The following is a 15,105-nucleotide window of genomic DNA, read 5'->3' as shown; positions in this document are numbered from 1 at the left end:
CTTCCCCGAGGGAGTGTTTTCTGCGCCTCACCTGCGGGAGCGCAGGCTGTCAAGCCTTCCGGCCCGGCTCGCCGATCAGAAGCCCTGACGCTTACGCTCCCAGGGAGTCCCGAGAGACCTATTTCCCCGGTGGCCCCGCGTTGCGGGCGTCCAGCGGGAGGCTGGAGCCGATGCCTGGGATAAAACAGTGTCCGATTGTTTGCCCGCCCACCCCCGGCCCAGGCCCGGATGAATGGGCTGAAAGGGGATCCGAGCCGGGAGAGGAGCGGGACCGCCCGGGCTGAGCTCCAGCTGCCGACCTGGGGGAAGGGCGACACTAAGGCCCCCTTTTCCACTGTCCAGGCCGGCTCAAATGTCGTCTCCTCCACTAAGCTTTCTCCCGCTTTCCTTTCCTTTCTTAGAGCTCCCATAATGCATTCGAATCTCCACCGTTCGTTCTTGCCCTTTCTTCCTACCTCCAACCCAAAAGTATGAGCAGGTACTTGATCTTTTTCAGTCTCGCATCGCCTGGCGTTCAAGAGGCGACCAATAAATGATTACTAGAAAAAAGGAATAATTTTTCTGGTGACAGCATTTGTCTTTTTTAGTCTCGAAAATAAACTCAGGTCCTTTTCCCTCAGCCGCACCTGCACTGGAGGCCACCTTGCCTCCCACTCCCCACCCCAACTCCCCCTGGCCTTTAGGGATATTGGCAGAGACTGACAGGGATTCTTGCCTGCCTAGCATCCACCTCTCCTAGTCCCACACCATCAATTCAGTTTCACTCCCCACCTCTGCCACTAGCTCTGCACTCTCACTGACCAGGCTCACTCTGTGTTGAGTAAGGCAGGGGGAGACTCAAGTGGAATGGTCTCATTTCCCCTACACATACCCTTCAGATCTTTCCTCTAGCTCCATTTTGCCATCTGCCCCCAGTGGAGAAGTAGCTGGGAACAGGGGGAAAAATGGGGTACCAGGTCCAGGAAAGGTGAGGTTTGGGGGAGAAAGGGAAAAGGACTGGGTCAAAGGTTGGCTCACATCCTAGCACTGGGTGGAAAGTCTTCTTCCTCTTACCCAAAGCCTGACCCTTCCCCTTTCCATTAATGACACTGTGGTAGGCTCCTGCTGCCACTCCCAGAGGGGAAGCCAAACCCAGAAAGGACAGTAAGGAAGGCAGAACAAGGGCACCCTTAACTCCAGCTTGTCAGGCCACTCAGGCAGAAACTTTCTAGGCCAAAGGAAGACTCTTTTGCTCCCTGTAACTGGAGAGCCCAGGGCAGGTAATCTGAGGCTGAAGGCCCCAAGGCATGTGTAGGTGCTAGGGAAGCCTGTGGGGTCTCTCAGGCAGGATAAACTAAAGAAAGGCTGATAATAGAGTCTCATTTTATCACAATAGCCCTGGGAAGGAGGCAAGGTATCAAGGGCCCCTTCCCCCTGACATTGTACGCATGGAAGATTGATGGGCAGAGCAGGTGACATACCCAAGGGGCCACCAGCAGTCCTTCTGACTCAGAGTCCCTGTAACCATAACAAGGACCCTGACACAATATTACCTATTGCCTATGTAAGCCTAGAAGGGTGTATCCAGCCCCTTCCAGTCCCAGCTTTGGGTGGCTACCCAGCTCCAGGATCCTTGCTTTACCAGGCCCAGAGCAAGAGAGAAAGCAGGTGTCCAGGCCAGCCACAGAACTCAATGTGGGGCTCTCCGTGTCTGGCATGGCTTTGGGAGGTGCTGCTGCCCAGCTTCTGGGTGATGGAAACTGAGGACCAAGAAGTTCACATGGAGCCGTCGTGGTGTGTATTATCTCTGCTAGCTCAGAACAGCTTTTCATTTTAGAGCTATAAACAGCAGGGCTCTTTTTTTTTTTTTTTTTTTTTTTTTTTTTTTTTTTGGAGACAGTCTCCAGCCCAGGCTGGAGTACAGTGGTGTGATCTCAGTTTGTTGCAAACCTGTGCCTCCCAGGCTCAAGCAATTCCCCTGCCCCAACCTCCCAAGTAGCTGGGACTATAGGCACATGCGCTAGGCCCAGCTAATTTTTTGCATTTCAGTAGAGATGGGGATTTACCGTGTTGCCCAGGCTGGTCTTGAACTCCTGAACTTAGGCAATTTGCCCACTTCGGCCTCCCAAAGTGCTAGGATTACAGGCGTGAGCCACCATGCCCAGCAAGTTGCCTCTTGACTCTGGGATTTAAGAGCAAAACCAGGATTGAACTTGGATTCTCTGATGCCTGGTGCCAGGTGCCTGGGCAGGGGTCCCAGCCTCACTATAGCTCTGATGAGGAGTGGGTGGGTCTGGAGTCCTAGGAAGGAAGAGTGAGTGAGCAGCTGGGAGCCACCTCAGAGGGTGCAGGGGACAGGCTGGAAGGGAAGGGGGTGTGTGTGGGCACAGATGGGACCAGACAAGGCTGAAGCAGTGCTTCTCTGTTGGAGGGGAACAGAGGAGAGGAGGTAGGGAGCATGTGAATACCTGCAAGTATACCTGCCTCTCGCTCACCCAGAGCCCAAGTATGACCCGCGGGGCCCCGGAATACCCAGCAATGCAGGACTATCCAGACATCTTCCCGGTGTCAGTTTCCCTGTCTGAGAGAAAGGAGCTGGCCACATTAGTGTCCAACTCTGCAAGGTTGCCAGAGGAAGACAACTGCATCCGAAGATGCCACCCAGAGACTGTTCACGGCAGCCAGCGGGCAACCGGGGGACCACCCCTCTTCCCGCTTCTTTTCCCCCCCTCTCCCTTCTCCCCTACTTGCCCGAGGCCGGCCCCGCCCCTCGCCTTCCTCCGGTGTGCGACTGGGGGCGGGGGGCGGGCAGACCGGGAGGAGCGAGCTGAGCGGACGCCGCCACCTGATCCCATTCAGGCTCTGCGAGGCGAGCCACCGGCACTCAGCGCGCAGGGCCCTGGACACCCTCGGACTCCGTGCGGATTTCGAGACAAGGGGCCAAAGACAGCGGCGGCCGCCCCCTATCCAGGTGGGAGGCAGAGCCCAGGCGCGCAGTGTGAGTACTGCAGTGGCCGGCCTGGGGCTGGAGGAGTGGGAGTGGACCAGATTGGGAAGGGGGCCGAGAGAGGCGGGCGGGACAGTGTCTTGGGGGCCTATTGCCTGGAGAGCATGAGGAGGGGGGCGCTCTACCCCAGGAAAGCAGGAGAAGATGGGGTGAGCGGGCCAATCTGGCCTATCCCCTATGGTAACCAGATCCTACTGGCAGGATCCCTGGGGATGTCGGGATGAAATTGAGGGAATGGGAAGTGTGATGGGGGTGGGCACTAATGGAGACGAGGATGGAGGGAATTCGGAGGCAAGGATGACGTGGGGGTGGATGAGAGAAAGAGGAGGCTGGGGGGGGGGCAGGGACAGACCTGGTGCAGGCTGGAGGGAGAGGGGGCGAGGAAAAAGAGAGAGGTGGAAAGATTTGCTCTCCTGGGCCAGTAATTTGCGGACCCCCTCAGCCCTTTACCCCTTCCTCTTGAGGGCCCTGGGTCACTGGGCTGTGCCATCCCTCAAGTCAGGACAGGATGGAGTCTCTGGGCCATTCAGCGGTCAGGTCCAAGTGGTCCAGTCCAGGGCACCCCTTCCTCTGAGTGCATCAGTCTCAGCTCTAGAGCTCAGAGAAGACAGGAGAAAGGGCTCATTTAGGAGTGGGTGGGTACCCAGGCCCATTTTCAAAGCTCTGGTCGGCTATACTATTTCTTTGGTTCCCTGGAGAAAAGCAAGCAATTTGCAAAACTGGGCAGCAGTGTGAGGTAGATTGTTCTGACTAAAATTAGCACTGACATTCTGACTAGCCTGGGTGCCCTGACCTGCCTGGGATAGCTGGGAGACCTCTCTCTCTCCATGGAGAAGACATCAGGCAGAATGGGGAGTCATGTGAAGCATCTGAGGGCAGGAGCCAGGGCTACCGCTCTAAAGCTCGGCTCCAGCAGCACTGACACACATGCCACACCAGCCAGAAAACCAGAGGGAAACTCAGCCCTGTGGCCCCCTCCCTGAGAGGCACTGCCTTGGCCCCATCTCTGAAACAGGCATCTTGGAGTAAAGTTGCCAAGGGAAGGCAGGCCTCCTCCAATGTCCGAGCAGCACCCTCTCTCAGGACCTGGAATGTTTAGCCTGGCCAAGTGCCCACCCAGAGGAGACAGGGTTACTGCTTCCAAATACCTGAAGGTCTGTCATGGAGAAAAATGTTCTGTGTGCTCTAGGAGGGCAGCTCTACCAAGAGTGCAGAGTGGGAGGTGGAAGGAGCAGGCCAAAATGGGTGCTACCAGTGGCAGGATAATAATCCTAGCTGTCTCAGAAAGGACCTGAAGAGCTCTAAGTTGCTTGGAAATGGATCACGCTGTATTGGGAGGTGATGCAGCCTGTCATTGATAGTGGCCATACAGAAGCTGGTGCCCACCTTCAGGGGCTGGTGTCTAGGTAATTCCTGCTCTGAGGATGCCCTGTCCCCTATCCCTAAGCAGGCCTCAGACTGGGGCCTGACTAGCTCTCCAGAGCTCAGCTATGTGGGGAAGTAGGGGAAGGCCCAGGAGTAAGATGGAGGGGGATACCAGGCACCTGTCACTCTCTCTGTGAGGCCAGTTGAAGCTCTGCACCCGGGAAAGATCCCCGTAGCCAGGCTCGACTTCCTTGGCTGACCCTGAATCCTCTGAGAAACAGGGTGGTTTCTACAAGTTTAGCAAAGCTGGATACAGGCTTTCCCTTCTCATCTTGGGACACTTCTGTCTAATCCCCAAGTTCTCTAAGCAGAAAGAGTGACAGAGGAAGAAGGTATGTATTCTCAGAAGGCCCAAGGCTCTCCCTTCCTCCTGCAAGCAGCCCCAGCCAGGCCAGGCCAACCCTTCTCTGCCCCAGCAATCCTTGAAAAGACAGGGAGGACTTTAGGCTTCTTCTGCGGTGCCCTTGGTTACCCTCTGTGGCTGGACCCTTCACCCTTGGCTCCCAGCGGATTAAGTCTGTCTGCAGGCAGGTGGAGGGAGGCAGCGATGAGGCCTAGAGAAAAGGGGAGGCATAAGCAGGACATCTTTCCACCCAAACAGGTTTAAATGTAATCCAGGATTAAGGGAGCAGGGTCAAGAAGAGAGATTGGAAGCCAAGCCCAAGGCCCCCGGAGAAGGTGATGATCAAAAGGGTTTTCACATTACCTCACCCCTCCTGGGACCCAGGTGTCCTAGTTCCACACACATGCATATGCCCATAAGGTTCCAGGCTCCCCCTCCTCCATGGAGAAGAAGATGTGTGAGGGCTGCAGCTATACTTGAACCTGGAGACTGAGGCCCCCCACCCTAGCTTGGGGACAGGTATCACTGCTGAACTTTCCACCGAAACTGCCCAGGATTGGGCTGCCCTTAAGCTGAGGCATTCCTGTGGGGAAAGGAGACTTGTGCAAGACCAAACCCTCCTCCCTTCTCTCACTCCTGGGCTCACTTGGGATGGAAGCTTACCTTCTGGAGATTCTCAGGAGGGCAACATGCAGGAGCCACCTCTTACCCGACCTGCACCCCTGCCCAGGTTGCCATCCCATTGCTTTGGTCAGGTACTTTTCCCTGCAGAATCAGCTGATGGGGTCACCTGGATTTCAGGTGTCTGGGGATGGAATCCAGATAGGGCTCCAGGATTTCAAGACCTTCCTTTCCCTCATGAATTTCTCAGTCTCTGGCCCGCAGCGCAGGAGCCCAGCTAGGAGCACGCAGGACTCAGAGGCATGCAGAATTGCCAGAGTCTAGGGCAAGGTTGGGGAAATCAGTTCTCCATGGAAATAGCACATATGGTATCTCAGGACATGGACTTTGGAGCCAGAAACAGCAGGTATGAATTTCATTTCTACTGTTACCAGCTGTGTAGCCATGGACAAGTGACATTAATCTCTTAAGAGTCTCAGTTTCCTCATCTGTGCAGTGGGAATAATACCTATGTCAGTGCTGTGGTGAGGACTAAATGGGATTAAGTATGTATAGTATACCACATAGAGTAAGCCTGCAGTATTGACTCAGAGCCATATCACTCCAAGGAAGTGAAGGCCTGATTAGTGTTTCTGAGGAGCTCAGTTTCTCTGGGGAGTCAAGACCAACCCTGGGTTAAAGCAATTGGGCAGGAGTCCTGGAGGAGGGAAAACTGAGTTAAGATCCCTATGTTCTGAGCCAAGCCCTGCTGCTGAAGCCACTCCACTGGGAGACATGTACAAACGACCATAAGACAAAGACAAGTCAGCAGCAGGCAGAGAGACAGAAACAGGGCTGAGGGGTGGGAGTGGCTACAGCCTGAAGGGCTGGCAACACCCCAGACCCTGTAATTCCACCCAATACTAGGTTATCTGGAGCACTAAGGAGATAGGGTCTTGGTAACAGGAGGTAGGAATCTGATCTGCCCTGGCCTCTCTGCTCACCTCACCTCTTGGAGCTCTTCGCATCAGAGCTGCTGGGGCCCAGAGCCCATCTCCTCTGCCCACTGCAAACCCATCTGCCTTCTTCTTCTGCCAGGCTTCTTGGGAACACTGGCCCTGCTACCAGAGCCGCAGGATCCCCCATGAGTGCCTGTGAAGGGAGTCCTGGATAGCGAGGCCCTGGCTGGTCCAGGGGTTGGTACTCCACCATGCCACCCATCCTCCAGCGCCTGCAGCAGGCCACCAAGATGATGAGCCGCAGGAAAATCCTACTGCTGGTGCTAGGGTGCAGCACCGTAAGCCTTCTCATCCACCAGGGGGCGCAGCTCAGCTGGTAAGGGGGCGTGGCCTTGGCGAAGGGGCGGGGCTCCGGGGGCCCAGAACTCCCCCGTCCATTCTTCCACCTGCCGCTTTGCTCCTTCCCTCTATTCTGAAAGTGCTTTCCCTTTAGGGCCACACAGCCTTCCTGGACAGGGCCTGATCTTCAAGGAAAGGCTTGAGTGACTTGCTCAAAGTTACAGAGTCAGTTGAGATCTGAATGCAGCTCGACTCCTTCCTATTGCATGCAGCTAAGCATCTTCTCAATGGAAACAACTCACGACTTCCTTAGTGCTGGGCAAGGCCAAGTCCCCTCACTTCTCTGAGACCCACTTTTCTCATCTATAAAGTGACACATGATGTGTGTGACGCAGCCAGTCACTCTCATACAGGATACCATGTGATTCATGGGAACTCCGACCCTATTCCTGACTCACTATGTGAACCCAACAAATCCCTGCACCTCTTGGGAACTTGACATCCCCATTTTCTACAATGTCTGCCCCTGAGAATGGTGTGAATGGGCCCACCCCCCTTGCCAGATGATTTGCTGGTTTGAAGTCCCAAACACCCATGTGTTAAGAATGAAGCAACAGCAATGAAAGCTTCACGAGGGCTGGGATTATTGTTTTTGTATATTGCTGTATTTCTTGAACCTAGCATAATGCCTGGCACATAGTGGATACCCAAAACATATCTGATGAATGAATGAATGAGGCATTAGACCCCTTAAGAGAAACCTAACAAATGGGTTGCTGCAGAGCCCAGTGCCAACCATCTACAAAGTGAGGAGCCAGTTAAAGAGTGAAAATGAAAAAGAGCAAAAGGATCTAGAGATGATGTGAATTGTCTCCAGAATTTGTGTTAAGTTATTTTCTCCATTTGGCCTTCAGTTTCTACATCTACAAAGTGGGATGCCTCAAAGATCTCCAAGGGGCCTTTGTCCCTTATTAATTTCTGCATAAACAAATTACCTTAAAGCTTAGCAGCTGAAAGCATCTGTTCTTGGGAGTCAGGAAGCCAGGTGTGGCTTACTGGGAACTTCTGGACCAAGGTCTTTCATGGGTTTGCAACCAAGGTGTTTGCTGGGGATGCAGTCTCATCTGAAGGCTTGGTTGGAAGGGATCGGCTTCCAAGCTCCACATGGTTTTGACAGGCTTCAGTTCTTCAAGCGGGCTGGTAGACTGAGGGCCTCAGGTCCTTGCTGGCTTTTCCTACTTAGTGGTAGCTCCCTATAGGGCTGCCCACTATATGGCAGCATGCTTCCCCCAGCACCTCTCATCCGGGATTACAAGAAAGACACCAAGATACTGGCCACCTTCTTTCTATGATGAAATTTAAGAAGTGACATCCCATTATTTCTGCTCTCTTCTATTCTTTTTTTTTTTTTTTTTTTTTTTTTGAGACGGAGTTTCGCTCTTGGTACCCAGGCTGGAGTGCAATGGCGCGATCTCGGCTCACCGCAACCTCCGCCTCCTGGGTTCAGGCAATTCTCCTGCCTCAGCCTCCTGAGTAGCTGGGATTACAGGCACGAGCCACCATGCCCAGCTAATTTTTTGTATTTTTAGTAGAGACGGGGTTTCACCATGTTGACCAGGATGGACTCGATCTCTCGACCTCGTGATCCACCCACCTCGGCCTCCCAAAGTGCTGGGATCACAGGCTTGAGCCACCGCACCCGGCCCTCTCTTCTATTCTTTAGATGCAGTATGTCCAGCCTCACTCAGGGCAGGGGAATACTCAAGGGTGTGAACACCAGGAGGCCAGCAGGGATCATAGGGGGCATCATAGAGGCTACCCAGCACCACCCTTGACATTTCCATGAGTGCAGCCCGGGCGGGGCCCCTCTGTGGGGCATCCCACAGTCCTTGGGGAAAGGGCTGGGGTTAAGCGGCAGCCCCCTCAGACCCTCCTCTCTGCACACCCCCTGGGCCTGGCAGGTACCCCAAGCTGTTCCCTCTGAGCTGCCCTCCTCTGCGGAACTCGCCGCCGCGCCCCAAGCACATGACCGTCGCCTTCCTGAAGACGCACAAGACAGCCGGCACGACGGTGCAGAACATCCTGTTCCGCTTCGCCGAGCGCCACAACCTGACGGTGGCCCTGCCGCACCCGAGCTGCGAGCACCAGTTCTGCTATCCGCGCAACTTCTCTGCGCACTTCGTGCACCCGGCCACGCGGCCGCCGCACGTGCTGGCCAGCCACTTACGCTTCGACCGCGCGGAGCTAGAGCGCCTCATGCCTCCCGGCACCATCTACGTCACCATTCTGCGCGAGCCGGCCGCCATGTTTGAGTCGCTCTTCAGCTACTACAACCAGTACTGCCCGGCCTTCCGGCGCGTGCCCAACGCCTCGCTCGAGGCCTTCCTGCGCGCGCCCGAGGCCTACTACCGCGCCGGCGAGCACTTCGCCATGTTCGCGCACAACACGCTGGCCTACGACCTGGGCGGCGACAACGAGCGCAGCCCGCGCGATGACGCCGCCTACCTGGCGGGTCTCATCCGCCAGGTGGAGGAGGTCTTCTCGCTCGTCATGATCGCCGAGTACTTCGACGAGTCGCTGGTGCTGCTGCGGCGCCTGCTGGCCTGGGACCTGGACGACGTGCTCTACGCCAAGCTCAACGCGCGCGCCGCCAGCTCCCGCCTGGCCGCCATCCCCGCGGCGCTGGCGCGCGCGGCGCGCGCCTGGAACGCCCTGGACGCTGGCCTCTACGACCACTTCAACGCCACCTTTTGGCGCCGCGTAGCGCGCGCTGGCCGCGCGTGCGTGGAGCGCGAGGCGCGCGAGCTGCGCGAGGCCCGCCAGCGCCTGCTGCGGCGCTGCTTCGGCGACGAGCCTGTGCTGCGGCCAGCCGCGCAGATCCGCACCAAGCAGCTGCAGCCGTGGCAGCCCAGCCGCAAGGTGGACATCATGGGCTACGACCTGCCCGGCGGCGGCGCCGGCCCGGCCACCGAGGCCTGCCTCAAGCTGGCCATGCCCGAGGTCCAGTACTCGAACTACCTGCTACGCAAGCAGAAGCGTCGGGGCGGTGCGCGGGCCCGGCCCGAGCCTGTCCTGGACAATCCCCCGCCGAGGCCCATTCGAGTGCTGCCTCGCGTCCCTCAGGGTCCCTGAGCTCCGCAGGCCTCCAGGAGTCTGGGTCCTGCCCTGCCCTCCCAGGAGTCCAGCCAGGGGCTGCCTCCATGTCCCGCCCCGTGAGAGCCCTTGCTTTTCGAGGGGCTTGAGCCCCTCTCTGAACTTTGGGATGCAGCTCCCTGAGCCTCGCTCCCTATCGTGGGCTGAACCCCGCCTTCGGGCATGGCACTGATAGGCTGGATCTAGCGCTGGGCCACCCTGTCTTTCCCAACTGGTTGGTGATTTTGACAAGAGGCCTGATGGCTGTCCAGCACTACATACCCTGCCTTTTTCTGGGGGCTGAGCCCCCTCCCCACCTGTCTTTTCCTATTGGATAGGCCCAGGCCCCGCGGAGAGGAGCTGAGCCCTGGGGAAAGGCTGCTCTTGCTCTTCCTCCCAGGGCTGGGGGCTCCCTGTACTTTGCTGTCTTCCAGGTTCTACCCTCCCTACAGACCTAAGCTGCTCCCAGTCTCCCGGAACCAAAAGTTCTTGGGTTGGGATTTTTGTTTGATTGGTTTTTCTTTTTTTTTTTTTTTTAAATAAAACATCTTTAAAATGTGCGGGTTATATGTCAGTCATAGAAGCCGGATTCCCCACATTTGAGGATGAAGTGGATGCCCAGGAGGAGCTGTGGCTGGAGCCATGAGGATGGGGGTGTGGACTCGAGGTCCCCCGCCACCCGACATAGACCCACAACCCTCTTCAGTTGCTTGACTGACTGGGCCCCCAACACAGACTGGCCACCTCAGCCCCATTCACTTTCCGAGTCGTTCTTTCTCATAAAATTCTGCAACATTTACTGAGCATCATCTCTGTAACTCCGGGATACCGGTGAACCAGGCAGATAGGGCCTTATTTTCTGGCGCTCATGGGGAAACATTGTAACAGGAGCAAGGCAGGAAGGCAGGTAAGCAAAGAGGAAGGACTGGAGGGGTTTGAGCAAAACAACCCTTCCTTGGGTGGAAGGAGGATCATTTTCAGGTAAGGAGCTGCCTAACTCAGAATTTTACCTCCCGCTGTGAGTCACTGCTTCTAATGGCCTGCTTTCCTCACAAGAAGACAACTCGGACTCAGATGAAGACCAATCCCTTTCTCCAATTTGCCTTAACACAGCAAGACAGCCAGCACTTCCAGATGAAATCTCCGTTGAGACTATCGCCATTACTGGAGGTAACGAAAAAAGAAGAAAAAAAAAGACTAGCAGAGAATCAGGACTTTTCCTGTTCCTTTCTTCAGAGCTAGATCAACGTATCTGTAACAGTAATAAAAACAATAGCTGTTATGGTCTACGATGTGCCAGCCACCATTAAAGGGCTTGACTTTGGAGATAGGTGCTGTTTGCCAGGTGAGGGAACTGAAACTTGGGGGACATTAAGTCAGGGTCACAGCCAGAAACTAACCACTAGGATCCGAACCAAGATAGTGTGGCTTCAGAGTCTGTGCTCTTAAGTGCTGTCTATAGTGCCATTCAAATAAAAAAGATCACATGCCACAGGCTAGGCTGACTCCCGGCACCTTCCCCCAAAAGAATGTAAAGTGAAGAACCAAGACACTGCCATCAGCATCTCTTTATCCTATTTTTCATGGAGACAACGGTTGACCTGTTTGGACAATGGACATTGCAGTGATTGGTTGGCAGTTTACATGACGCACCCTCAGCTTGAAAGGCGATTGTCTGGCACCCCACTTTTTGCCAGCAGAGCTCTGAAAAAGGCAATAATTAGAATCATGCAAAGGCATAATTAAGTTTCTAAAATTAAGGAGCAGTAAAGAATTGTACTAGACTCAAAGTGATCTATCCAAAAACAGGTGTCCTTTGGCCCCCAGGCAAGAAGGTGCTTGCCACTGTCTACATCTGCACCCCCAGCCCTATTCTCTGGTCATACCTCTCCCAGAAACATCCTTCACCTTGCCCTCAGTTAGCCTGGAAAATTCAGACATGCCTTTAAGTCTGTTTTTTTTTTTTTTGTTTTTTTTTTTTTTTTTTTTTTTTTGTGAGACAGGGTCCAGGGTCTTACCCTGTCACCCAGTCTGAAGTGCAGTGCTGTGATCTCGGCTCACTGCAGCGTCCACCTCCCAGGTTCAAGCGATTCTCCTGCCTCAGCCTCCTGAGTAGCTAGGATTACAGGCACCCACTACCACACCCAGCTAATTTTTGTATTTTTAGTAGAGAGGGTTTTACCATGTTGGCCTGGCTGGTCTCAAACTCCTGACCTCAGGTGATCCCCCTGCCTCGGCCTCCCAAAGTGCTGGGCTTACCAGCATGAGCCACCGCGCCTGGCCAAGTCTACTTTGATAGGTGTCCTAGTTCATTTTGTGTCGCCATAAAGGAACGACTGAGGCTGGTAAAGAAAAAGGTTTATTTGACTCAATCCTGATTACTGGAAAGTTCAGTATTGGTATATGTATCTGGCCAGAGTCTCATGCTACTTCCGCTCAGGACCCCAAATATGCAGAGACCACAAGGTGAGAGAGGAAGCGAGGGGGTCAGAGAAGGTGCCAGGCTGTTTTTAACAATCAGCTTTTGGAACTAAGAGTGAGAAAACTCACTTATCTCCCAGGGAGGGCATAATCTTTTCATGAGGAATCCATGCCCATGACCCAAACACCTGCCACTGGGCCCAATGCCAACATTGGGGATCAAATGTCAACATGAGGTTTAAGACAACCAAACCACTGCGATAGGCCTCTCCTGGCCTCCCTGACCCTCAGGCAGGTGGACCTTCCTTTATAAACCTTGCCCTATTTCCAGCATAGAGCACAACTCTGGCCTCAGAAAAATCCAGAATCAGGGGCAAATGGAATCATCAGGCACTAGGAGAGGGCTCTCTGTTTAACTCAGGAACAAGGACAAATCCTAAAGCTGAGCAGGGGTTCTGGAACTCTTTGGCAGAAACAGCTACAGCTTCAGCCACAATCCAGGGGAACAGCCCTCAGCCCCTTAAACCCCAGCCCCTAGGACTCCTGCAAAGAGGCTCCTTCCACCAACAAACACTTGGTTCTGCCCACTCTATGTCTACTCTGAATGTTCCCAGAGCTTTGGCAGTGAGTTAAACGTGGTCCCTGCCTTAAGGAGCTCATTTTAAGGTCTAGTGAAGATGTGGAGGCAGCAAACCTGGCCAAACATGACTCAAGTTCCAGACCAGTGTGATCTTGCCTAGTGGTTAACCACTGGGGCACTGGAGTTGAAACCCGGGCTTTGCCATATACCAGTTACATACTTTGAGCTTAGCCTTTGAGTCTCGCTTTCCTCAACTGTGAAATAAATAGTTTCCTGCATGGGCTTTGTGAACAGTATCTGAGATAATGCCCCTGGCACACTGCCTGGCACACAGACAGGGACCTCTTGGAGTTCCTCCTCCATGGCTTCTGTACCTAAGGTTTTGGGAAGCCCTCTGCCTTCCAGCTTCAAACCAGTATTCCTTCTATCAAAGGTTATGATGTGATTGATTGCTCAAGCCAATCTGGGGGAATATGGCCACATTTGCCATATCCATTCTGCAGCAGATTGAATTGAATCTTAAGGCCACCCAGACCATGGTCCTGGCACCCACTTGAGAATTGGTTCAGTAGATGTAGAAGGTGGCCATGGCATAAGGAGATTACCTGTGTGCCTCCTGTCACATTTGCACTGGGGCCACCCACGTGCATGCTGAAGTGCAGAAGCTGGAAGTGGAAGCTCCCCATATCATCGTGGTACTCCTGGCCACATACTTGATGTGTTTCGCTGGAGATATCTGTCTCTCAAATACAGCAAGAAGTTTGAACTGGATGAAGCTGATAAAATGTTAAGCCGTAGATTCAAGAACCAGATCTATGACATACACCAAAAGCTCAGCCGGGCACAGTGGCTCACATCCCAACACTTTGGGAGGCAAAGGACGGAGAATTGCTTGAGCCCGGAAGTTGGAGACCAGCCTGGGCAGCAGAGTGAGACCACAGCCATTACAAAAAGATACACGAATTAGCTGGTCATAGTGGCATGCACCTGTAGTCTCAGCTACTTGGGAAGCTGAGGCATGAGGATCACTTGAACCCAGGAGTTGGTGGCTGCAGTGAGCTCTGATCATGCCACTGCATTCCAGTCTGTGTGACAGACTGAGATCCTATCTCTTAAAATAATAATAATAGGCTGGGCATGGTGGCTCATGCCTGTAATTCCAGCACTTTGGGAGCCAAGGCAGGTGGATCACTTGGGGTCAGGAGTTTGACAACAGCCTGGCCAACATGGTGAAACCCCGTCTCTACTGAAAATACAAAAATTAGCCAGGAGTGGTGGCAGGCACCTGTAATTCCAGCCACTCTGGGGGCTGAGGTGGCAGAATTGCTTGAACCTGGGAGGCAGAGGTGGCAGTGAACTGAGATTGCACCATTGCACTTCAGCCTGGGAGACAGAGCAAGACTCCATCTCTAAATAAATAAATAAAATTTTAAAAACATAACAATAATAAATAAAGCTCAACAGCAACACTCAGATGCTTTTGCTGTCAGCTATAGTGCCTTCTGATGTGCTTGAGGTGACCAAGAAATTCATGAAGGACCCTGCCAGAATCCTTGTCAAGAAGAAAAAGTCCACATGACTGATTTTGGGTGTTGTTAGGTGTGCCTATAGTCTCAGCTACTCAAGAGGCTAGGGCAAGAGAGTGACTTGAAGCCAGGAGGTAGAGGCTGCAGAGAGTCGAGATTGTGCCACTGCACCCCAGCCTGGGCGACAGAGCAAGACTCCATCCCACCCCTCTGTGGGGGGAAAAAAAAAAGCTGCAAATGCCACTGGGAGAAGGCACGTTAATTAGAACAACAATGTTGAATTCTACATCAGCATAGAACAAGAGGAGTGGAAGCTGCGCCCACTGTGTGACTTGTATGGAACCCTGATCATCATCCAGGCTGTCATCTTCACCAATACCCAAAGGAAGGTTGATTGGTTCCCTGAGAAGATGCATGCCAGAGACCACTGTTTCTGCCATGCATGGAGATATGAACCAAAAGGAACAAGTTATGATCATGAGAAGATCCATTCTGGCTCTAGCAGAGCATGGATGTGCCAGGTTTCTTTAATCATCAGCTGTGACCTTCCCACCAACAGGAAAAATGATATTCATAGAATCAGTCATGTGGATGTTTTGGCCATAAGGGTGTAGCTCTTAACACGGTGATAGCAGAAGACAGGGGGACTCTTCTAGACACGAAGACCTTGTACATCACCTCCACTGAGGAGCTGGCTCAAGGCTGCTGACCTCATCTGAGGGGGGCTGATCTGCCCCTCTCAGGGGTTCAATCTGGGGACTGAGGAGCAGCAGGAGGAGGGAGGGAAGGGAGCT

At 53.8% G+C, this 15,105-nt stretch overlaps 1 protein-coding gene and 1 pseudogene across 2 annotated transcripts; both read left to right on the top strand.

Annotated features, from left to right (window-relative positions):
* Nucleotides 1-2,772: 2,772 nt before the first annotated feature.
* On the top strand, nt 2,773-11,426 carry GAL3ST3 (galactose-3-O-sulfotransferase 3). Of its 2 annotated transcripts, none has more exons than XM_039471513.2 (3): nt 2,773-2,950; nt 6,453-6,689; nt 8,614-11,426. In XM_039471513.2, the coding sequence occupies exons 2-3, from the start codon at nt 6,565-6,567 to the stop codon at nt 9,782-9,784; spliced, it is 1,296 nt and encodes a 431-aa protein (XP_039327447.1). In that variant the 5' UTR covers nt 2,773-2,950; nt 6,453-6,564; the 3' UTR covers nt 9,785-11,426. The 2 variants fall into 2 exon arrangements, with proteins under 2 accessions (XP_039327447.1, XP_039327446.1); XM_039471512.2 differs by having other exon boundaries at nt 2,773-2,977.
* Nucleotides 11,066-15,020, top strand: LOC101036033 (eukaryotic initiation factor 4A-I-like; annotated as a pseudogene).
* The last annotated feature ends 85 nt before the right edge of the window (nt 15,021-15,105 follow it).

The sequence above is a fragment of the Saimiri boliviensis genome, chromosome 6 (genome assembly GCF_048565385.1).
Source record: "Saimiri boliviensis isolate mSaiBol1 chromosome 6, mSaiBol1.pri, whole genome shotgun sequence".
Classification (NCBI taxonomy): domain Eukaryota; kingdom Metazoa; phylum Chordata; class Mammalia; order Primates; family Cebidae; genus Saimiri; species Saimiri boliviensis.
Note: the sequence above shows the minus strand (reverse complement) of the source record. Positions and strands in the feature narration are given on the sequence as shown.